Here is a 26,099-nt window from a genome sequence, read left to right as displayed (position 1 = left end):
CAATGATTTATAGCTTGTCTTTGTTGAATAATACAGAACATAAAGAGCTTTAAAAAATAATTGCATATTAAATCGCAATCGCAATATTGGTAAAAAAAAATTGCAAAGTATCCTGGTTGTTCTGGGTGGTTGATCTGGTGTTCTAGATGGTTGCTAAGGTGTTCTAGGTGGTTCTTAGATGGGTTCTTACGGTCTTGTGTGTTTATCCTCAATTTTTGAGTTACAAGTATAAGCATTTACAATAGTGGCGCTTGACTTGGTAAACACCACTTTAATTGTCTCTATAACTTGGTTTGGTTGTAGAAGTGGTTCAGGCAGAAGTCAGACTGCACTAAGAAAACATTCTGCTGAAATTATCCTAAGCTTTCATCTCAATAAGCAGACGTATTAGGAGTGCTGAAGATCAAGGCTCTGGATGTGAGACAAGTATGTCGGGTTGTAACCTTTGTAGTGCCAGCCTCTTTGTGCACGATGCCATTTCATCTTCAGAAGAAACACTTTAATGCCGTTTTCATATCAGCATGACACGTCATTCCTTCAGCTATCACATCACTCCTTCTTCTCCTTTATCTTCCTCACCTCTCATTTATTATCCTTTTTTCCTTGCAGGAGTTTCAGGAATGAAGTACTGCAGTCCTAATGCTGTGTATTTTGGGTTTTAGATTTAAAGGGGTCCTGTTATGCTTTTTCACTTTTTGAATTTTAGTCAGTGTGTAGTGTGTATGTTTGGGCATAAAAAGATCTACAAAGTTACAAATCTAAGTCCACTCCAAAAGGGAGATATTTCGGGGGGGTTTTAAATCCCTTTTCAAGAACTACAACGAACGGCTCGTTTGGACTACAGCGTTGTTTTCCGGGTTTTGTGATGTCACAAAGCGGCCCATTAGAATATCATGAAAATAATTCCCGCCTACAGAAATTCGAATGTTTGGGGGGTGGGGAGGGGCGAGGTCGTGGTTAGAACGCTTGGTTGCGTGCATCAGACAAGACGACGAAGAAGAAGAAGTGCTGCTGTAGCCTCAAGTTTTCGCCATGTTGAAGAAACGCTGTCTTTTTCACCCCCGTGCCTTTTGAATTTCCTTGCAGCAAATGTTTTCTACCTCGCTGGGCATTTTAGCGCAGTTATTACACATGCACCTGAATAATTGTGTATGTAAATATGTAAGTCACAGTTATGAAGACGTTTTTCTAAATTGCTGACAGTGCAATACTGGACAAGGATGTAATCTGCAGAATTTACACTTCAATTATGAGACTATGGTATAAATAAATGAATAAATAAATTCAACTGTATAACACTTTCACTGCAATTCATGTTATAATGTTAGAATTAAAGAACAGTAAACATAATAAATATTACCGTTGCACTTATCTGTACATAGTAAATGCAGTTATTTTTAAGCGATTTTTGACGTCGTATCTAAAACGTGATTTAGCCAAAAAAAAAAAAACACAACAATAACGTTACCACTCTAATATGTCTTGCAATATCCGTGTGTGCAAAGGTTCTGCACAATCCTCTTGTTCAATAATTTCGGGGTCTGAATCCAGCTCAAATTGATATGGCAATATTAACGCCATCCTTAACTAAGATGAAACTTGCTGCTTTGGCAAGGGGCGGAGCAGTACTGAAACGCCCTCTAAGCTGTTCTCCAATCACAACGCATTGGGACAGCTAACCAATCACAACAACACATTTCGTTTTTCCGAAGGCGGGCCTTCATTAACCCCGGAACTAATCGAGCCGTTTGTGCCAGGCTGGGGAGAAAGGTATTGTAATAATGTGAATTATGTGAAAAAATGGTTTTTCGAACCACCAAGCATGAGACCTTGTTCTAGTATACCCCTAAAACAAAATCAAGACTTTGTAAAAGAGCATCTTTTTTTGTCCCAAAAAACTTTGAGATTCTTGTCCTTTGCATGTTTTCGGCAAACGGAGCAGGACATCGTGTTACGCCTGTTTCACACGTACTCAGTTTGCAGTATGTGGTGCATATTTTTTCCCCGCATCCATGTTAATGGATTAGCGCAGGCAGTGTTTCCCCTGCCATTATATTAGAGGGGCGGCCTGCCCCCCCTTGAAGGTCAAGGTAATTTTATTTAATTATATTTTCTCTATGGCGCCAGATCACAACAGAAATCATTTTAAGTTACTTTTCCGATAGAACAGGTCTATACCTTGTTCTTTTATTAAACAAACTAAATAGCCTTATGTTATTTATCTTATTTACACGACGGCATGTCATTTCGGTCTCTACGTTATGGTCGCGCTCTCTGCATCGCGTACAGCGGAGTTCATTCTGCCCCGATGCGCGTGCGCACACACACACACACACACACACACATGTGCGTGCACACACATGTGAGCACACTCCCACTCCCACTAGGATTTGTAAATATTAAGCCGCAAAACGCCTATTTAAAATATGAATTCTTCGTGTATCTGTGTTAATGAATGGCGCAGACGTGCAGTTTTGTTTACCACTTGTACTGAAGCGCGCGTGATGCTTGCGGTGATTTTAGTATCTGCCGTCTCACTAAATACATGAACAAAAATACATGAACAACATCTCCAGAACTGCTCTGAGAGTCACTTCATGAGCATTTGACTGTTTCATTTGAGTAAAACAATCCTCATATCATTTACACACAGAAATGTAAAGGCATTCACGGCAACCCGTCAAAATAAAAGTTCAGTTTAACTTGAAGGCATTGGCAGAAATATATTACTATTGTTGAGTAGAATGTACATAACAGGCTGCTACTACTACTACTAAAATTATTAAATCCTTATTTTTTAGGAATAATCATTCAATATTTATTCAATGTTTTAATTGTAATATTAAATTACCTTTATTTTCCAAAAAATAAAATTTGTTTAATAGATAGATTAAATGAATATTTTATGCCTTAAAAATGTAAATACACAACACAGAATTTCTGAGCAAAAAATCATAAGGCTATTATAAGAATAGATTAAACTTGTTTTTATGCTTTCAAATAATTAGACATGCTAAATCAGAATGTGGTAACAATAAAACATAAGGTTGGAAAAAATAAAACATTTCATAGGGCCCTAAACATGTAATTTTTTTTAAGCTTTTAATAAGTTGATGTTAAATTGTTTAAGTTTCATGATTTTAATTAATTAGACATGATTTTTGATTAATACAATTTTATTTAACCATTAAAAAAGGAGTCCAGAAAAAAAAACAGATTTTAATTTCTCATTGAACCTCCAAATTAATGTAGAAACAACAAAGTTAAACTTGTTTTTATGCTTTCAAATAATTAGACATGCTAAATCAGAATGTGGTAACAATAAAACATAAGGTTGGAAAAAATAAAACATTTCATAGGGCCCTAAACATGTAATTTTTTAAAAACTTTTAATAAGTTGATGTTAAATTGTTTAAGTTTCATGATTTTAATTAATTAGACATGCTTTTTGATTAATACAATTTTATTTAACCATTAAAAAAGGAGTCCAGAAAAAAAAACAGATTTTAATTTCTCACTGAACCTCCAAATTAATGTAGAAACAACAAAGATACTATATTTTAAATACGTTTTTAATGACTTCTTTTTACTAAGTAGCCTATTATTAATGAAGTATTGATACCAATACTGCTACTGGTGTCTCTATTAAATGCATTTTCCCTAAATTTTCCCTATTAATTATAGCCATTCAACATTACAGTATAATTGAAAGCCATTATTTTTAACATTTAGTAGGCTCTGAAATATTAAGTGATTTTAAAACAATTTTCACATAGACTATAAATTGTATAAGCATAAACTAAACAGATTAATCTTTATTCAAGCTACAAAAGTTAATCAGCGACTAGAGTAGTCGAGTGATTTCTCTATTTCTTTTGTTCTTTGGTTTACATCAATCACAGACTTTAACAGGTTTTACTTTAAAAGCAGTGCTGTCTCTTTAAAACCTGTTGCACATGACGCGGATCTGACACATATCCTATGTGCCTGACCTGAAGCCCATATAGAATCTATGGGATATTTTCAAGAGAAAGATGAGAAACAGTGGATCCGAGCTGAAGGCTCAATAGTGCCTCAGCAGTGCCACAGGCTGCTCGCTTCATGCCACACTGCACTGATGCTGGAGTTTGTGCTAAAGAAGCCCCGACCAAGTATTGAGTGCAGAAATGAACATACTTTAAAGAACTTGAACGTTTCTGTTTTGCAAATCCTTTTTTTGATTGATCTTAGGAAATATTCTAATATTTTGAGATACTGGATTTTTGACTTTCATGAGCTGTAAGATCTAATCAAAATTAAAACAAAAGAACTTTTGAAATGTTTTACTAATTAAAAAAATATATTTTTAACGCTTTAAACTGAAAAAAATGTATCGCCTGCGTTAATGCGCAAATTTTGACAGCACTAATATACATCAAAATTAAAATCAATCATAATGTTCCTTCATTGTGATCATTAGGTCAAAAAAACTATTATCTTTAAACTATAATTTTACAGATTCAGTTCTTTTAATTAAATATTATGAATCTGTTTTGGCTTCTTTTAAGCCATTTTAGAGCAGAGGCATAAACATCAAGCTCTGTATCAAGTATCATAAAATGGCTGGAAATATAGAGCTGTAATGCCCTGCATACTGAATGAGAGGTACAGAACTTCAAACCCTAAAGTTTCCCAGCATCCATTTTTGATCCTACACTGATTGAATCCACACCCTGGGGTCTGCTTCACATTTCTATTTCTGTTTTATTTCATAGTGTTTTTTTTTTGGTGCATATCTAATAATAATAATATCCCAAGGTCCCTTCTGTGCTTGATGTCATTTCCTGACTTAAGATCTTGCCTTTGAAGGGCAGTGTGAGCGTTTCCCCCAGCTGTGAAGCCCTGATAGAGAAGCGAGGAGATTTGAGATGAGCATTTTCATTGGGATGTTAAATAAATCAAGATATTAATGCAGCAGGATGCAGTGATAACGTTGCAGTTATTTTTTGAAGTCCCATGATGCCATTGTTTTCATCGTCAGGGGTCATTCATGACGTTTTATTTTTACCCATCAGGTGTCTTATCTTAGGTGGGTGTTGTTTTTCTGTCTGTACTCATGCTGAGTCAGGATATGAGCGGGAAGCTCCGTTCGGTGTTTTAATATATTCTATTCTTTTCCGTTTTATATTATTCTATTCTATTCTGTTATAATCTTTTCCTTTCTATTATAATATATTCTTTTCTGTTTTATTCTGTTCTATTCTGTTCTATTATAACCTATTCTATTCATTTCTATTTTATTCTATTCTATTATAACCTATTCTAAACTGAATTTTACCGTACATTTCTGCCATATGTACATTATCTGACAGTTACTACTAAATATATTGTAGAAACTTAATTATCTGTAAAGTTGCTTTGCAACGATTTATATCGTGAAGAGCGCTATACAAATAAACTTGAATTGAATTGAATATTCTTGTTTTATTCTGTTCTGTTCTCTTCTATTCTGTATGAATCTATTTTAATCTATTCTTTAGTTTTATATATTCTTCTAACATATTCTATTCTTTTCTGTTTTACTCTATTCTGTTGTATTCTGTTCTTTTTTGTTTTTCTATTATAAGTTCTATTATATTATAACCTATTCTTTTCTGTTTTATTATATATATTTTTTTATTTTATTCTATTGTAACATTCTATTCTTTTCTGTTTTACTCTATTCTATTCTTGTCTATTCTATTCTAAGGTTTTGTTTCTTGAATGTTTCTCATTGGTTCACTGGGCTGGTTTGATCGTAAGATGATAACACTCCTATTCTATTCTGTTCTGTTTTATTTATTTATTTTTTTATTCTGTACTTTCCTGTTATAATCTGTTCTTTTCTATTGTAATCTTTTTTGTTTTTTCTATTTTATTCTATACTGTGCTTTTATGTTTTTCTATTCTATTCTTTTCTGTTTTATTCTATTCTTTCCTGTTATAATCTGTTCTTTTCTATTGTAATCTTTTTTTGTTTTTTCTATTCTAATCTATTCTATTATTTTCTGTTATAATCTAATCTATTATCTTTTGTTTTATTCTATTCTGTTATTCTATTAACTAAACCTGACTCTCCTTATGAAAATAGCCATAGAAGCTGAAATATCGTCAAAAAGAAGGAAAGAAAAAAAAGATTTTGTTCTATTCTATTCTTTTTTATCCTTTTCTATTCTGTTTTATTCTAAACTTGTTCCTTTCTGTTTTATTCCAATCAATTTAAGTATATTCTATTCTTTTCTGTTTTTTCTATTCTGTTCTTTGCGGTTTTATTCTATTCCGTTTTAATATATTCTATTCTTTTCCGTTTTATATTATTCTATTCTATTCTGTTATAATCTTTTCCTTTCTATTATAATATATTCTTTTCTGTTTTATTCTGTTCTATTCTGTTCTATTATAACCTATTCTATTCATTTCTATTTTATTCTATTCTATTATAACCTATTCTAAACTGAATTTTACCGTACATTTCTGCCATATGTACATTATCTGACAGTTACTACTAAATATATTGTAGAAACTTAATTATCTGTAAAGTTGCTTTGCAACGATTTATATCGTGAAGAGCGCTATACAAATAAACTTGAATTGAATTGAATATTCTTGTTTTATTCTGTTCTGTTCTCTTCTATTCTGTATGAATCTATTTTAATCTATTCTTTAGTTTTATATATTCTTCTAACATATTCTATTCTTTTCTGTTTTACTCTATTCTGTTGTATTCTGTTCTTTTTTGTTTTTATATTATAAGTTCTATTATATTATAACCTATTCTTTTCTGTTTTATTATATATTTTTTTTATTTTATTCTATTGTAACATTCTATTCTTTTCTGTTTTACTCTATTCTATTCTTGTCTATTCTATTCTAAGGTTTTGTTTCTTGAATGTTTCTCATTGGTTCGCTGGGCTGGTTTGATCGTAAGATGATGCATCTTTTGCAGACGAGTACAGCGAATAGCCGCTTCTCATCAGTTTTACGGGAATCGTTCTCCATTCAGCAGTTCTTCCTGGAGCTGATTGGCTAATCACACAGGATTCTGAGTGTTACATGTGAATTTGTGTTGTTTGTAGATGTTGAGCAACACTTGTATTGTTGACCTTGAAGCAAGACTCATCCCCAGAAATGACACATAGAAACAAACGCATTTATAGTATGGCGATGTTTTTTCTTTTAGTCTTTTGCAGTAAATAAACCCTGAACATCACCACCGGTTTCCTCTAATTTGCATCTACGACACATTTCATAGAACGTGCTATTTTTAACTACTTCAGATGAAGTCATCAGTGTGTTTTAATTGCAGGGACAGATGTGAAACTGTAATTAACATTGTGCTTACTGATATGAATGTTAATGATATGCTTCCCCTCAGTGTTCGTAACATGTCGTGGCTGCATGTTTAGCCTGGTGTTGAGCCTCCATCTCCTGCTCTGTCTCATAGTAAATTTGCTGTTTCGTTTTGATGTCATTGTGGTTGTCTTTTCATTTACGTCAATTATTTTATGTTCTTTTCTTTTTCTTTTTCTTCTTTTTTCTCGCCCTCCCTCTCCTCCCTGAACTTTGTATCTATAATTTACCCCCCTTGTTACCCCCTGGTTTTGCCCCTCCCGTCACAATCACCCTCCAACGTACTCAAGACGTTGCCCTTCCTTCTGCTGTCCCTTCACTGACCGATGCCACTACTGACCATGTAGCGTCCAGCCCGGCCGAGCGCAGCGGCCCGACGCCCTCCGCCCCGCGTGATGTCGTGGCATCTCTGGTGTCCACCCGATTCATCAAGCTGACGTGGCGACTTCCTGCCGAGCCGCACGGGGAGAACATCACCTACTCTGTGTTCTACAGTCTGGAAGGCACTAACAGGTTAAAGATTCTCAAAGATGTCAATGTGTGTTTGCTGTTTAACGTGGTCCTACATAGTTTTAAAGAGCAGCTTACGCTGCCTCTGCAGGTTGTTAAAGGAACAGCAACAGGAAATGCAAACTGTAACACTGTGCTAATGTTTAGAATAGTTTACCACACGTACTAATTGTGCATCAAACATTTAGGATTTGGGGGGGTGGTATCTAAGGTAAGGTTTTAAGAATTGGTCATTGAAGAATACATTGATCGACCACTAATCTGAATATTTGGTCAAATGCATCATCATCAGTGTTTATGGTCAGTGTCAGTATATTCTGTGCACACAATGTGGATTTTCTGTATAAAAAACTTAAAATGCACAGTTAAACTACTAGATTTAACAATATAAGCAGTAAACAACTAAATCATAGTGTGAAGGTCACTTCATCCCGTAATGTAATGTGTCTACCTACCATTTCCCATGTGATGTCCAGGGTTGTTATTGTTGACTAAAATTATTAAAAACATTTTTGTTAATTGAATTAAAGTTTAATTAATGTATGAATATTAGATTTAAAAATGTGAAACTAAATGAAAATTACTAACTGAAATAACTAACTGAAATAAGTTTAAAGCACTAAAATTAAATAAACTGAAACAAATAAACGCATAAACTGAAATTAAATGTAAATAGTAATATTTAAAAATTAATAAATTATAAATGTTGCCTTGGCAAAATTTCTGAAATAATTTTAAGTTAAAGCACTAAAATTACTTACTGGAAATAAATATAAATTAAAACGTAAATAAAAATAAACCTAAAGAGTAAAATTTTTTTAAAATTACAACTTATTTAGTAATATATTATATTTAATTAATATTGAATTAAATTATTAATCAAAATGACAAAAGCATGTAAAATCTTTCAAAATCAAACAAAAATTCTAAAAAAAAAAAGCTAATTCAAAATATTGATTACAATCTGTTCAAACTAAAAAAATTAACACTGGTGACAAACAGTTTTTTTAACATCTTTTTTGTTTATTTTTAGACAGATTTGATCAAATTTAATTAGCTAGCTATGAACATATATACTATAAACAGCTAGCTATAAATGTATCAACTTGCTTAATAAGATTGTCTTCAGAATATTTCTGTAGAAGGCACTTTATGCTGATACCCGCTATAGCCTCCCTGTGGCAGCACTTGTGTTATGTTATTAATTATGTTCTGATGCATTCTGGGGCACAAATTTGAGCTAGGAACATCTGCGTTCACGTGCCTGACTAGCATGTGAGCTTAATGTTAGGCCTAAAATCACACATTAGACACGTTTGCGCTATTATGGTTTCATATTGCTGTTGTTTTGCTCGCAGGGAGCGTGTGGAGAACACCAGCGGACCGGGAGAGATGCAGGTCACCATCCAGAACCTCGTCCCCGACACCAAGTACACCTTTCGGGTGGTCGCGTCCAACGCTAACGGCCCGGGCGAGAGTTCCACCCCACTTACAGTGGCCACCCAGCTGGAGGGTAAAACACTAACACACACGTACACACACTTCAAGCACGCGTTTGCCCAGCTAGTGTTGAATACTGGGCCAGGTCTGAGGTTTCTCTCTCTACACCTCTCTCTTGTGACCACACTGGTCCTGTTTGTGCGCGTCCAAACCTACCGGTCGCTTGTTTACCAGCCGCTGTTGAGCTGGGGACGCTGTGGTTTCTTCACAGACAGCCTCTTTCTGTCCGAGCTGTATGAGTGTGGAATTGTAAACATCTGGGTCGGGAAATGTCTGGAAGCATGTGTCAGGATGATTTTCATGGATACAGGCGACTAGTATTAATGAGACGAGAGCTCAGGGATGCAGGTATGTTCGGAGCTGTCAGGAAAAATGCAGCCAATGCTTCTGCGAGCCGATCTCATGGGACCAAAGGAGACTCGTGCTGCTGGTGTGTGGCCACGGTCGGGTGAAAACGCCAACTGGCTTGTGCATAGGGCAGATGCAGACTGAAGGAGAAGGAAACTGCATCCCGGTTTGTATGATATCTGTCATATAGGCAGATCAGGATTGTGCATCTTGCATCCAACAGGCCTGCATGAATGTCCATGCATGCTAATATTGCCTTTGCAACGTTGATGAGGAGGAGTGTGTGTGTGATGATTCACTAACAACCAGTCAGTTTACATTTTTCAAAAGAAAAACAAAAAACAAATATATATATGTATATATATATATATATATATATATTTTTTTATCATCGAAATTGAACATAACTTTTTAGCTTTTCTATTGAAATCACCTTTCAAATAAAATGGAATGATATAATCCGTTTCCAAAGTATTAAATCCATATAAATCACTATGAAATATCCTGTTTAACTCAAAAAAAAAAAAATAAACATTCAGAAGTTTGGTTAAGTATTTTATTTTTTAAAGAAATTATTTGCATTAAATAGATCAAAAGTGACAGTAAAGGCATTTACTGTGTTATAATGTAAAAAATATATTTTTTATTTAAAATAAATGCTGTTCTTTTAAACTCTATATTCATCAAAGAATCCTGAAAAATAAAATGTCACAGTTTCCACAAAAAATATCAATGATATTAGAATGATTTCTTAAGGATCATGTTACACTTAAGACTGGAGTAATGATGCTGAAAATGTAGCTTTGCATCACATTACATTTTAACATATATTGCAAGAGAAAGCAGTTATTTCGAATGGTAATAATATTTCACAATTTCACTGTTTTTACTGTATTTTTGATTAAATAATTGCAGCCTTGGTGAAGAGAAGAGCCTTAAAAACTCTCACCCTGAAGTGGCTTATTGTTTTAATAAAACAGCAACTTTAATACAAGCCACTAATATTAAATTAAGTCAAATGTATTCATATTAATAATAATTAGAATTAAAAAAAAATTGTAGTAATATTTATAATTATTTCATTAGTTTTGTAAAGCATCTTTGAGTACCTTGAAATGCGCTCTACGAATAAAGTTTTATTATTTTTGTCAATAGTCGTATTATTAATATGGTTTATTAGTGTAGGATATTTGTAGTTGCCATGCAGTGTAGCAACTTAATAAAAAATATTAAATGCATTACTTTTTAATAATATTCTTTATTAAGTCATTTCTTTTTAAAATTAACTTTCCGTCATACAGTAGGTGTTTATCAGCTTTCTAACAGCTTTTAGTCAGAACTATTTTGTGTTTTTTTATACGGTATGATAAAGTGTGACAGGGGTTTTTGTTATCAAGACAATTTTATAATTAGTTTCCTTGCAACATTCTCAACCTGTCGAAAATAATGTACTTTTGAAGTTTGTGAACTGGGATTCATCCTAGTAGCTGTTTTGTATTCTGCACTTGCCGTTTGACTTATATGGACAAAACGAATTAAAGCAACACAAATGTCTCTTTTTAGGTCTTTCTAGGTCAAAACTCCTCCGTTTCCTTTGCATCCCACACGTGGAGCACAATGCATTTCGCTCGTTTGAAGTGTCGGAATATCCTCAGCGGGATTCAGATGCTGCTTTCTCGCCAGCATAGTCTTCTTTTACCATGTGATATTGTCATTATTTAAAGTATCCAGCTGCGGTGGGTTGAAACGTGTCGTCTTTTGTCACTACGCACTGTTGAAGTTTGCAAAAGCGAAAAAAATAAGTGTCAAACAAAAGAAAAAAGACGCTTCAAGTAGAACTGTAAGCAGTGGAAGACACTGTGAAGAAATTACTTCAGTGGCCCTTTGTTTTCAAACACATACTTAAAGCTGAAGCACAGACAAATGCGCCTTCGTTTCTTCTGCTTTACTTTCACGTCTTGTTCCTAAAACTTTATAAAAAAAGCGAAATATTAACTTTAGGGTTTTTGTATCCATGCAGGAGTCGTGCGGATCTGTATCTGTTTTTTTTGAGATGTAGCTCTGAAGTTGTTCCGTCCCCTGCGTGTCTCAGTTCAGGTCCCGGGTCCGGCTCCGAATCTGCAGGTGGTCTCTGTCGGCACTGCCTCAGCCACGCTGAGCTGGGAGAGACCCAGCACTGGAAACGGCGAGATCCAGACCTACAAACTCTTCTACAGCGAGAAGGGACAAGACTCGGAGCAGGTGAGGACGCATGAAAGCTAGAAATCAAGCTGTAGTTTAGAAACATTTAGAAAGCTCGATTATTATATCACAGCCAGAAGCTCCTTAACATATGATCACCCGGGTTTACAGCGACTTGGCCTAACCTGATGAATGGCAGACTAACACAGAAGTACCATGATGCTATCATAGTTTATGCATTATTTCATTTTGTTTTGTACCATAGTAATACCATGAAATTATTCAGACAGATATGATATGTTTCTAATACATTTTATACAAATATGTAATTTTATATATTATTTTTTGGACACTTACTATTATAATGACATTTACAAATGTTTTTACACATTTACTGTGGTAATACTCTGTTTTTTGATAGTAGTTTTTTATATGTTTACTATTATAATACTGTGTTTTTCCATATATTTTTACACACTGTGGTACCACCATGTTTTTGGACATCTGTTTCATGCACATTTACTGTGATCATGCGTGTAATACAATGTTTTTATACATAATTAAAACATGGTATTAAATTAGTTTTTGGGAGATTTTCTTTTATAATATACCTTTTTACATATATTTTTGTACATTTACAATGGCAATATTTTGGCAATATATATATTTTTTAATTGCTATTATACCTTTTTTTTTTTTTTTTTTTTTTTTACATATTTACATATATATTTTTGTAGATATACATCTTTTTTGACACTTTTTTTTTTTTACTATGGTAAAACAATTTTTTACATGGATTTTGTGCCTGTTTTGGGCATCAGTTTTTTGCACATTTACTGTTGTAATACCATGTTTTAGTTTTTTTCTCAATATAGCTTTACATATTTACTTTTGTAATACCATGGGTTTTTTAACATATTTGTTTGCCATTTACTACGGTAAAACTTTTTTTTTTTTTACAAATATTTTGTGCCCATTTACTATGATTTTATCCTGTTTTTTATGTTGTTTCACTATTATAATGCCATGTTTTATATATTTTCAGTGTGCATTTACTATGATATTACCCTGTAATACTATGTTTTTGGCACACTTGTTGGACATGTATGTTTGTTGTTTGTTTTTGTGCATCATATTATAATAATACCGCACTAGATTACCATAAATATGCTATGATATATGAATATGGTATTCATTCAGTAGCATAGTTACTTATCATGATAGCACCACAGCATTTTTATGTAAAGATGTTAGACAACCATATCAGGGGTCAGTTACAAAGAAGTCTTAAAGAGACAGTAGCAGAAACAAGAGAGAGGGTGGAAATAGTCGTAAAAATGGTGCTTGTTTTTATGTTGACTATAAATGCTACAGTAAAAGCAGTGCAGGTAACTGATGTTGGTGTTTTTTCTGCAGGACATGGACGTCACGGGTCTGGCCTACACTGTGACGGGCCTCAAGAAGTTTACAGAGTACAGTTTCAGGGTTGTGGCGTACAACAAACACGGCCCCGGCGTCTCCACTGAGGATGTTGTGGTCCGAACGCTGTCTGACGGTGAGCCTTCATGAAGTCTGACGCTTAGACGTGTTACTTTGAACCTCCTGACTTAATTTTCCTTCGCTGCCGGTTTGATTTTCTGTCTCTGTCTTGACTTGGAATTCAAATAGCACTTAAAAGTGCCTCCGTTTAGATGAAGATTTGGCATTCACACAGATTTGTCAGTGATTTGATCTTAGTATGCATGAGCATGTTTTTGAGTCAGTGTTGTCACAAGACTCGTGTAAGTGACATGCTAACATGTTCGCTTTAGTTCAGTCTTAAAGCAAAATAATTAGCATACAGGAAGGCAGATGTCTTTCATTGGTTCAGTATAGCGGTTGGGTTTTGTGGCTTTCTTGACTATGAAACGACACAGAAAACAAGTGCATCTGTTTTCTCAGCTATGTGAAGCCGGATATAGACAAAATATCAACTTTTCGGTTAATCTGATTCAGATTTATTTGATTCATTCACCTCTACACTAGTCCTCAGACCACTCATAGAAAAAAATTGTTAGAAATTACAATGCTCAAAGTGGTGGCTGAATATAGTTGATTCAAGACTTGAAAAGATCTTGAAATGTGTTTATTTTTATTATTTATTTATGCTTTTAATTATTTATTTAACTAATATTTATGTATTTATTATTTTATTGATAAATGTATCTAATAATTATTATATTATAAATAATAATTATTATTATTGTTTCATTAGTATTTTCATATGATTAAGATTTGATTAATTATCTGAATGCAGCTCCTCTCTGCAGACCATTTCTACAGAAGTGAGAATAAAATTGATCTAAAAAATGTATTTATTAAATTCATTTTAAATTAAATAAATTAACTAAAATGTAATTTATTATACATTAAAGTAAATCTGTGTTTTATATAAATAAAAATATTTATTTATAGTATTTTATTTATTCAAATAATTGTATTTAGCTATGTTATACTTTGATATGTAAACCAAAGAAAATATATCTTTTTTAGTGTTTTGAAATGGTATTTTTTAGAGACTTTTCAGCATTGGATTAATTATAAATATATGAACATGTTGATATATTCTCTCACCATTTTCTTTACAATTAATCGCTGTGTCAAAATAATATTTATTTATTTATGTGATTCTCTAATATGCATAATAATTAAAATGGGCAGTTTTTTTAGTAAAATTTTTTATTTTTTTTAATAGAGATTTTCGCAATTGGATGAATCATACTTATAATTCAAAATAATGTTTGCGCGCCATTATTTTTATTTTTTTTCCAATTTATCGCTGCGTTCAAAGTCACATGTGAAATCAATTTGGTGAAGAACTAACTTCATGCTTCAGTAAGAAGCAATAAAGTTCATTTTAATGCAAAATGAGGGCAACATAATTACTCTTCCAGACTTTTGTGAAAGTGAGACTTTGATGCCTTAAAATGTTGTCTATGTAAGGAGCTGGCCATATTTTGACTCTCTCATGCTCTGGTCTCTGTGGGACGTGAGCGAGACGTCCTGTCATAGAAAGACCTCCGGGAAGACGGCGAGCTTGTGACAGGTAGTGTTGTAATCATACACGCTCACTCTGCGGCGGAAAGCACACAAGTGTAAATAATATAATGAAGTGTTTTATTAAAGCGAGCTGTTGACGCTGGCATGTGCACAAACACACATAAACAACGGCTGTTACTGTCTCCGCCGCGAGCGTAATCCTCCAGCGCTCATTTAAAGGACAAGAGACAGAACAAAAAGCAGAATGAAGGTGTAAAAAACGACAGCCGCATCCAAAAATAAACATCCGTCACGAGTCTTTGAATGTGGGTCTCGGTGGATAAAGCAATTATTTGAGTGGAGTTCTCAATAATAAATCTGTTGTGTGTTTCAGTGCCGAGCGCCCCGCCGCAGAACCTCACTCTGGAGGTCCTGAACTCAACGGTAAGATCCTCTTTTATTAGTCGAGTGCTCTGCTGATGAACGTTTTAGTGTTGTAGTGATTAAAGATCTGGGTACATCAGCCACTGTGGGCTTTGAACCTTCATCACCATCAACCTAACACCAGTTTGCCCTTGATGAAGACACCTCAGGCCAGGAAAATAAGCCCAACAGTAGCTTAAATGCTACAATTACTAAACTCATTGATGTTACTGGAAAACCATAGGGGAAAAATATGGAAACCGTATTGGAAGCATTCAGAATTTTTCTGTCATTTCTGACTAACTGTATGTGAAACAATCTCGTGGAGAAATCAACTGATGTAACTAATAAACAAATGTAGCTTAGTTTTTATATTTATAAGATATAGCCTAGTTAAGCAACATGACTGAGAGTGAAGTTTTCCCTGAAACCACAATAGCAGATTTGACATTGATTTTATACAAGAGTTCAAATGAGTAGTCAAGTCACCTTTATTTATATAGCGCTTTTAACGATACAGATTGTCAAGGTTGGCTTTACAGTATTAAATAGGAAAATAGTGTGTCAATAATGCAAAAGGACAATAGTAAACACTCATTTTTCAGTTAAAGGCAGTTCATTCAGTGATCATCATCCAGCTCACTTCAGTTCAAAAGTAGTTAATATTGGCTACGTTACAAAATTGTCAATGTTGACTCTTCTTGCTCGATTTGGTTAACGAAAATAGTTCCAAACAAGGAACTATTAGAATATGGAATATGGAGTAATTAGAATACGGGAGAAATTGTGCTTCATTGCTTCATAAAAAATGACAACACACTGCAAACCCTTTATCTTATAGGGTTCCTAATGGTCCCAAAAGTAGCTAGAAGACCAATTTTTCCTTATGCAAAATTTAATATCTTAATTCTTCTAATTTTGGGGTGAAATATGACTCGGATATGTTCTTGACAGTTCTTGCGAGGTTCGTCCAATCATTGACAGTTTGGCCACGATACGTTTCTGTAAGAGCCTGTAATAAGTTACTTTAAGTCTGTTCAAATGACTAATTACTCATTAGTCACTTCCCGAAACAGAAGTCAAAGATTAATTATCAGAACCGGCCAAATGCAGAGAGTTTGTATGCTTTCATGTGCATGCTTTCCACCGTCAGGACTGTAATTTAGATGAGGCATCTGGCAGTCAGAGCTGATCCTGGATCATCTCCTGTTTCATGAAGCATACTTGGGTTTTTTCTTCATTCATTATTGCGTAGCCTGAAGGCTTTGCTCCTCTCAGCTGTCTTTCTGAAATGAACTCATGACGCATGACAGCATTGGCTGTGACAGCTCTCTGGCTGACACGCACCTGAAGAACTGCAGACCTCTAGACGTTTATAGAATGCGCTCCGCTGCTTAATTAAAATCCACTAACTTTTGAGACTCGACTCTCGCTGAGATGGCTTTGCTCTGGTTCTAAGCTCAGCGTGTGTCCTGTTTTACGCCCTAGAGCATCATGGTCCGATGGCAGCCGCCTCCCCCTGGTACCCTGAACGGAGAGCTGACGGGGTATAAATTACGCTACCGGAAAGGCCTCAGGAGAGCAGACACAATAGAGATCTCAACCACACAGCTCTTTCAGCTCATTGACGGTACGACAAACCCCCATCCCTACAGAACACGCTTTTAGTTTCATTTTTGTACTAGTGTAGTTTTTATCCATAGTTGAATTAGTTCATTTTCGTTATTTTAATTTGAGTAATTTTATGTGCTTTTGCATTTTTTATTTTTTGTTTAAAAATATTTCTATATGGCTTTAATTTCTTATTTATTTAGTTTTAGTTTTAGCAGTACTTCGACTTATTTTCCGTTATTTGCCAGTGCAACATTTCTAATTTTCGTTTAAGTTGTTTACATTTAGATATTTATATTTTATTTCAGCTTTTAGTATTTTTATGTGCTTTTGTCATTTTTATTAGTTGTTTTTTTTATGTTAGAACTGCAGCTTATTTTTATTTCTGTTAACATTTCTAATTGTAATTTTATAACATTTCAGAATTTAGATTTTTCATCTGATATTCATATTTTATTTCATTTCAGCGTTTAGTTTTTGTTTTTATACATTATTATTTTTTATTATTTTTATGTTATTATTTTATTATTTCTAAATCGCTTTTTTTAATTTGTAGCTTTCAGTTTAAAAAACTTTGAACTGCAACTTAAACTTGTTTTTATTTCAGTTAGTTGCCAAGACACCATTTCTTATTTTCGTTTAAGTTTTTAAACTTAGATTTTCATCTAATATTTATATTTTATTTCAGCTTTATTTAGTGATTTGTATTTGCTTTTGTCATTTTTATTCTTTTTTATATATTTCTATATAGCTTCAGTACATTTACTTCCCAGTTCAAGTAATCTTAGAACTGCAACTTAAACTGCAAAATTTCATTTCTTTTTAAAACATTTATTTTTCCCATGTAATATTTATATTTTATTTAATCTCAGATTTATTTAATCATTTGTATGTGCTTTTGTAATTGTTATAATTTTATTATATTTCTATGTATATTTTAATGACGATTTTGGCTTTAAAAACATTTTTGTTTAATTATTTAACTTATTTAAAAAATATTTTTCATCTATTATTTGTTTTTTATTTCAATAACAAAAAAAACACTATTTTCAATTGTTTTAGTTAATGATAACAACATTTCTACCAAATAAAATAATGAATTAATGGTGACAAAAATCTTACTGGATTTACCGGAAGGGACTCAAGTCAAATCTAGCATATCTTTTGACTTGAATCAGTGAGAAACCACTTAGAAATGGGCAAAAAAACAATTTTACTCAGGAAATGTAAAAAAAAAAAAAAAAAAGCATCATAAATCTTAAGATTAGTGTTTAGGTTGCTGAGTCTAGAGAACTGCCACTTATGTAACGCATAGTTTGTGTATTTAATTCAGCGCCTCGTGACATGGATGCTGGTTTTGTTGTCTTTAAGGTCTGGAGAAGGGAAAGGTTTACACCGTGAGAGTGTCGGCCTCCACCGTGAACGGAACCGGCCCGACAACCGAGTGGATCGCAGCCGAAACCTTCGAGAACGACCTGGACGGTAAACAAACACGCCGCTTTTCCTCCTTCACTTTGACTTTCTTCCCTGGAGCTTGCTGCTGCTGTAATTCTCTGTGTGTGTCAGGTGTGTTTGTTCGGGATGTGAAGAACTTTATTTCTCACGGATCAAACGGCAGACTTCATCAATACTGAACGAGCTGCTGCATAATTCACTCGTCCTTCCACTGGAGGAGTCTGTTAAACGCTCTTCTGGTGTGAGACGGAGAGGGGAATCCTGGGAAAATGGCATTTGTTTAATGCACTTCTATTGTTAAATGAAAAGCCTTTGAATGATTTGGATTAATGTGTCCGTTTAAAGACTTCGAATGCCATAAGAAGAAAACTGGCGCATGGCTGCTGAGTCGGTTACAGTAAATTCAATTGATTTCAGGCTTGAGAAAGCGCTGATGTGATTACTCGTGACATCGGGCTCAGATAATCGTGTCTGAGCTGTTAGGTTACTGCCACAGCTGTTGTGTTAGATCTGTGTGGAAGAAGTGAAAAGATCCACCACTTTCATGTTCTGCCCGTTTCCACTGTTAGCGGAAAAGAATGGATATAAGGAACATTTTGGGTCATTCACTTAAGCCCAAAATCAAAGATTTATTAAATAAATATATTAAATAGTTTTAAAATATGTTGCAGAGTAAAATATTATGTATATTAGCTAAATAAAAATTTTCAGGCAGTTATGTACATTTTTTGGGCCATTCATTTATTTATTTATTTATTTAGTCAAGAACATTCTGAGAACGTTAATTTCACCACAAAATAAAGAGAAAAATTATAGTAAATTATAATTTGTATGAAAATATTAAGTCCATCTTGAGGACCGTTACAGCCTTTTCTGGGCCATTATTTTTACGAGCATTTTTTGCTTTTTGTCAAGAACATTCTGGGTCATTAATTTCAACCCAAAATGAAGAAGAAAATAATAATAAATTATATTTTGCATTAAAAAATGTCTATTTTAGGGCAGTTTTTTTTGTATTTTGTCAAGAACATTCTGGGTCATTCATTTCAACCCAAAATTATGAAGAAAATAATAATATATATATATATATATGGCCATCTTTAGGGCCATTTTAACAGTTAAGCACAAATAAATACAATTAAGCACATACTGCCCATAATTTTGTTACTGTAATAGGAACAAATTTTGATTCATCATTTAAGTGCAGTTGTTTTTATTATACGTCATGGTATTATTTATTGCATTCATTATATTTATTGATTATTTAAATAAATAGTGTGAGTTGCATGTGATCATCAGAATTTAAGGGGGATTTAGTTTAATCTAGAATTGAATGTGTTCAGTTATCATTAAGATACTATCACAATGAAAATAAGCATTATGGTCAAAAATCGATTTTGTTTTTGTTATATAAATTATAATTTATTATTACTATTATGAGGACCCAGACATTTCCTTTTGAGATTCAGCCAGTAATTGAAAGTCATATTTCTGTGTTGAAGGAAGCTGCTGGTTTGTTGCGAGAGGAACATTTCAGCAGCAGGAACTCTGAAATTAAGGGAACAAACAGACACGGAGGCATTTCGGCTGATTTAGACGGCTGAGTTGGATTAATAGCTTGTATTTTCAGTGACAATTGGACCCCGGCACTGTGTGTGTGTGTGTGTGTGTGGTGTGTGTGTGTGTGTGTGTTTGTGTGTTTGTGTGTTTGTGTGCGTGTGTGTGTGTGTGTGTGTGTGTGTGTGTGTGCGTGCATTCAAACCCTCTTTGGGCTCATTTCCATCTGCTAAAATGGGAAAAGCTCTGTGACAGCCAGACCAAAGCATCTCTCTCAAGCACTAATGCCGCCGCTTCATCCGCTCCTACTTGAATTAGCCCCACAAATAGGCCAGTGTTTGAAATAATGAGTCAATTTAATGACTCTAAATCCAAAAGGTTTTGTCGGAAATTAGCAGCGTTGCCTTATAAATCAGAGCAGACATTAGAACCGGCCGCTAAGATAAATTCAAATTGCGTTTCACTAATAAAACGAAGCTGTCTGTGGATCCGTTTACACAAGTTTTGCTTTTAAGCTTGGCCGAAACAAATACGAATGGATTTCTCTGCTCTTACAGCAGTCAGCTCAATATGCGCTAATGAATTTGTGCTTAACAGCTGCTGTTTAGCTCAGCGCTACACCCGACCTGAGCTCCAATGCTGTAAACGTTCATTTCATGCTTGATTGTGAAATAGTTTTCTGACAGTCCTCTCAGACAACATTGATTGATGTCATTTCAGCAGTAATAGTCTCTGTTGGAGGTTTGTCTGCTACACTATCAATTTTGGTTGCATACTTTCAATTTCATTCTTAAGTGTTATTTGTGGTTTTAAATATATTAAAATAAAAATATCTGAATACATATGAATGAATAAATGAATGAATGATGCATTTACATAGCACTTTATTGTGTATTGTTGTACACCAATGCGCTTAACAATCATATGAAAGTTGAATAATATTTCGAAAAAAATATATATAAATATATTTGTTCATTTTAATAAAATATTGAACTTGTTTTTTTTATTATTATATATATATATATTCATTCATTCATTATTATCATAGGTATGTATTTATATGTGTGTGTGTGTATATATATATATGGATAAGAATAAGGTTAATAAGTTAAAATCAAAATAAAATAATAAAAATTGGTTTATATGCTCACATTCCCAGTTTTTTGAGGTTTAAATTAAATAAAAATGATGGATGGATGGATGGATAGATAGATAGAATTTTAAAAAACAAATTCTGTTTCAATTACATTTTTTTCCTTTAATTTATTTTTTAATTATTGTTTATTGAACTTCATTTTTAAAAATTAAAAGGGTTAAAAAAAAAAAAAAAAAAATTTTTTTAAAAAAAAAAAAAATATATATATATATATATATATATATATATATATAATAATTTTTAAATAAGAATTTTTTTTAATTATTTGTTTAACTTTTTTAATTTAAAATATCAAATCATATAAAATGTGAAAATTGTCAAAGATGAGCATGTTCTGGCTTGTGTGTGTTACAGAGTCTCAGGTTCCAGGAGTGCCGAGTTCTCTTCATGTTCGTCCGCTGGTGAACCGAATCGTGGTGAGCTGGACTCCTCCAGAAAACCAGGACATTTTAGTGCGAGGTTATAAAATCGGATACGGAATCGGCAGCCCTCACGCCCACACAGTCACTCTGGATTACAAGCAGCGTTTCTACAGCATCGATAACCTCGGTGGGTGTAACGCCACAAACAGTCAGTCTGATGCTGACATTAGGTGTGTTAACAGACGCTTTTAGACTGTTTATCATGTTTTCCACTCCAGATCCCAGTTCCCATTACGTCATCACCCTCAAGGCGTTCAACAACATGGGCGAAGGCATTCCCATCTACAACAGCGCCACCACGAGACCTCAATCCGGTGAGACTCTCAAACACACTGACGGTACCATAGTTTGAGATTTTTATTGTGCCAGCTTTCGCATGTCCATTCAGACAGGATCAGAAGACAAAAATACACACTTCATGCTATTTTGAAGCATATTTGTGACCCTGGAGTCTTAAGTAGCACGAGTATATTTGTAGCAATAGCCAACAATACATTGTATGGGTCAAAATGATACATTTTTCTTTTATGCCAAAAATCATTAGGATATTAAGTAAAGATCATGTTCCATGAAGATATTTTGTACATTTCCTACCGCAAATATACCAAAACTTAATTTTTGATTAGTAATAAGCATTGCTAAGAACTTCATTTAGACAACTTTAAATGTGATTTTCTCAATATTTAGTTTATTTTGCACCCTCAGATTCCAGATTTTCTAATAGTTGTATCTCGGCTCAAAAAATCGACCCTTATGGCTGGTTTTGTGGTCCAGGGTCACATATAACATGCTTAACTGTCTCTCTTATGTCTAGCATCAGACATGTTTGCGTTTTTGCACCAGAAACAAAGCGTGGTGTAAATCTGTAACGCTTCAGGCTCTAGAAGTCAGACGTTGTTTTGTAGTGAAGAGAAACTACAATCTCTTCCTCGCTCGTGTGTGTGTGTGTGTGTTAAATGTGAGGTGACAGATACCGCGCATCCGTCTGCCCCCCTCAGTTCTGGGACACACATCCAAACCTACAGGTGTGATGTGCGCTCACGTCTCTCCTTCAATGGCTTTACGTCAGATGTCTCAGACAGCCGCACGCCGCTGTTAGAGGTTTCCAGACCCCCTGCCGTCCTGTCAGGTCGACATTCACATCAGATCCCACTCTGTTAGGCTTCACATAACTTTTCTCGAGTTTCCTAAGCTAGAGCACAAAATGACCCAGAAATGAGTTGAGGATGAACGTTAGCTTGTTTGCTACAATCATTTATAGCTGTTTTCTGCCGAGCCTGCGTTTTCTGTTGTTGCTGTTGACGACATCAAAATCAGAGGATATTTTCACAGAAAAATCAATAGCAATTCCAGGTGTATCTTAATTAAATGTTCAGAGCTCTATTGATCAGCAACGTGCTGTTAATTACAGGATCGTTTGGATTTGCCCCTCTTAAATGAGCAAAAAAAACACTGGAATAGGACGGATAATTATTATTATAGTTTTAAAATTTGTATTATTATCATTAAATACTATTATAAAACGTACTATTATTATTTTTATATATATAACAGTAGAATAGTATTATTGCAATAATAATATATTTTTATATTTGATCTTTTTTATATTTATATAAATCAAATAACGTAAAAATACTTTGAATAATAATGATTATTATTATTAAATATTGATATAATAATTATTTTTAAATTCTAAGTATGTTTATTTAAATTATTATTAAGATCATTACTTTTATAAATACTACTATTATTCATTTTTTTCTTTTACAGTAAAATAATATTATTGCAATAGTAATATATTTTTATATTTGATCTTTTTTTGTATTTTTATAAATCAAAAAAAGGAAAAAATATTTTTGAATAATTATTATTATTGAACACTGTTATCATATTTATTTTTAAATACTATTATAAATATTATTTTTATTATTTTACAGTATAGTAGTATTATTGTGATAGTATCTTTTGTCTTTTAATATTGTTATATTTTGAATAATAATAATAGTTATTATTATTATTATTATTATTATTACTGCTCAACACGCTTAAAAGGATGATTTAGCCAACATGTACCACACATCACTGTGTGTACTTGATTTTTGTCTTTTTAAATTCTGAGAATTGAGTTGAAATTATTTTCTGTGGTAATTGTTGCAGATATTGACCTTGTATTATTTCTTGTATTTTTCTGTATGTCTTTAAATGCTGCAACATAATCCAAGACTTGTAATAGAAATTGTCCATTTGACACCAATTGTAATCAATGTTTTTGCATATCTACTGTTTTAAATTAAATGTGGAGCTTGTTAATTCTAATAATATCTCTCTTTCTCTTTTTCATTCATTTTTCCTCTCACTCGTCCACCACTGAACCATTAATCCATTTGATGTTGTCTAACCCTGATCAATCCTTCCATATTTTTAAAACCCCTGTGATTTTGTTTTTTGTTTTTTTTATTTTGTTCTCCATTTATTACGCTGCTGTCAGACCCCATAGACCCTGATATTGATTTTTATGAACTCTTTAATAACCCATACACCCCAGCACCCGACCCCACACCCATGCTGCCCCCGGTGGGCGTTCAGGCCACCGTCCTCAGCCACGACACAGTCAAAGTCAGCTGGGCCGACAACTCGCTCGCCAAGAACCAGAAGATCACCGACTCCAGATATTACACCATCCGCTGGAAGACCAACATCCCCGCCAACACCAAATACAAGGTATCCACCGTCTCTTTGGAGTCATATTTGTGACCCTGGAGCACAAAAGCAGTGTTAAGTCGCTGGGGTATATTTGTAGCAATAGCCAACAATACATCATATGGGTCAAAATTATCTATTTTTATTTTAAGCCAAAAATCATTAGGATATTAAGTAAAGATTAAGATATTTTGTAAATTTCATGCCATAAATATATCAAAACTTAATTTTTGATTAGTAATATGCATTGCTAAGAACTTGTTTTGGACAACTTTAAAGATGATTTTCTCAATATTTTGATTTTTTTGCACCCTCAGATTCCAGATTTTCAAATATTGTCCAATCCTAACAAACCATACATCAGTGGAAAGATTGTTTATTCAGCTTTCAGATGATGTATAAATCTCAATTTCAAAAAATTGACCCTTATGACTGGTTTTGTGCTCCAGGGTCACATTTCATAACATTGGTTTATTTGGTGTTCAAAACAGCTTTATTTCATCACTTAAACTGATGTTCTAAAGAGGACTGTAGCAGTAACTACAACTAAAATCATACAATTGTATTTGCTTGAAATAAAATACATTTTAATCAAAGTAAAATGGAGAGAAGAAAAAGAAACTTATTTCAGCCAGTTGCCGAGACAACCTTTGTCATTTTCATTTAATTTGCTAAAATAACTCAAACTGAAATAAAAGTATATTAAATAAAATAAATATATAGACAGTTAAAACAAAATACAAAAACACAAGAAAATTACTAAAACTTTGTGAAGATTTAAAAATAAAAACGAATTCAAAAACTTTGTCAAAACTATAATAGTAGCTCAATGATACTAAAATAACACTGATTCTGAAGAGAGTATTTCAGTTCACTATAGTGTTTTTCCCCCGTGCTTGGAGCGCCCTCTAGTGTTCACTTGCACAGAATGCATTAAATACCTGTTTGGAATGGAATACTAGTGTACTGCTTACTGCATACTACATAGTATATACTATATATTTTTAAAAAGTCATATGTGTTACAATATGCGGTGATCAACTTTTTTTAATGTGTTTGTCTGTTGCTTGTTTTGTCAGATGGCAAACACCACGTCTCTGTTCCATACGGTAACGGCTCTGAAGCCCAACACGCTTTATGAGTTCTCCGTTATGGTGACCAAGAGCCGCAGGAGCAGTACATGGAGTATGACGGCCCACGGGACCACCTTTGAGTCCAGTAAGATCACACACACTCACAGCATTTTATTATTATACAGAAATAAATGACATTTTTACTATAATATTTTCTCTTAAAATAAACTTAACTCATTTAATCTAGTTTTATCTCATTAAACATGCATGCACCAGTTTTTCCACACAGGTTCCCAATTATGTTATGACTCTTGATATGTATTTCATAATTTCTTATAATTTGTCTGTAGATGTTGACAAAACATGGGTTTTCTCTACATTTTTGTTGTTGTTTGTTTATATCATCAAAAATTCATGCGATGAGGTACATGAAATTCAAAAACAGATGTGTAGTTTTTAGGATGCATGCAAAATTTGTGCATATTTAATTAATGTCTTATTTGCATTTTTATTGGTTTTTCAGTACAAATGAGATTCAACATTTTCTCGACCCTCATCAACAAATCCCTTTAGTTACATCCATTAATTTCTATAAGAGCTGAAAATTGAAAAATAAAATTATATATATATATATATATATATATATCTATATATATACACATTTTATAAAATTAATAATAATAATTTATATATACAGTGGGTACGGAAAGTATTCAGACCCCCTTAAATTTTTCACTCTTTGTTATATTGCAGCCATTTGCTAAAATCATTTAAGTT

General features: G+C 33.4%; 1 protein-coding gene across 1 annotated transcript in view; it reads left to right on the top strand.

The window, feature by feature from the left end:
- neo1b (neogenin 1b) overlaps window positions 1-26,099 on the top strand; it is a 151,125-nt gene that overhangs the window by 111,663 nt on the left and 13,363 nt on the right. The window contains exons 8-18 of the mRNA XM_016230724.1: window positions 7,659-7,881; window positions 9,237-9,391; window positions 11,819-11,967; window positions 13,324-13,462; window positions 15,320-15,369; window positions 16,837-16,978; window positions 18,331-18,441; window positions 21,482-21,676; window positions 21,768-21,863; window positions 24,038-24,270; window positions 25,329-25,467. Coding sequence (XP_016086210.1) covers window positions 7,659-7,881; window positions 9,237-9,391; window positions 11,819-11,967; window positions 13,324-13,462; window positions 15,320-15,369; window positions 16,837-16,978; window positions 18,331-18,441; window positions 21,482-21,676; window positions 21,768-21,863; window positions 24,038-24,270; window positions 25,329-25,467 — 1,632 coding nt within the window. The remainder of the gene's footprint in view (window positions 1-7,658; window positions 7,882-9,236; window positions 9,392-11,818; window positions 11,968-13,323; window positions 13,463-15,319; window positions 15,370-16,836; window positions 16,979-18,330; window positions 18,442-21,481; window positions 21,677-21,767; window positions 21,864-24,037; window positions 24,271-25,328; window positions 25,468-26,099) is intronic.

Source organism: Sinocyclocheilus grahami, unplaced genomic scaffold (genome assembly GCF_001515645.1).
Source record: "Sinocyclocheilus grahami isolate Dianchi unplaced genomic scaffold, SAMN03320097.WGS_v1.1 scaffold376.1, whole genome shotgun sequence".
In the NCBI taxonomy this organism is placed as follows: domain Eukaryota; kingdom Metazoa; phylum Chordata; class Actinopteri; order Cypriniformes; family Cyprinidae; genus Sinocyclocheilus; species Sinocyclocheilus grahami.
The sequence above is the reverse complement of the archived record's forward strand: the minus strand, read 5'-3'. Positions and strand labels throughout refer to the sequence as shown.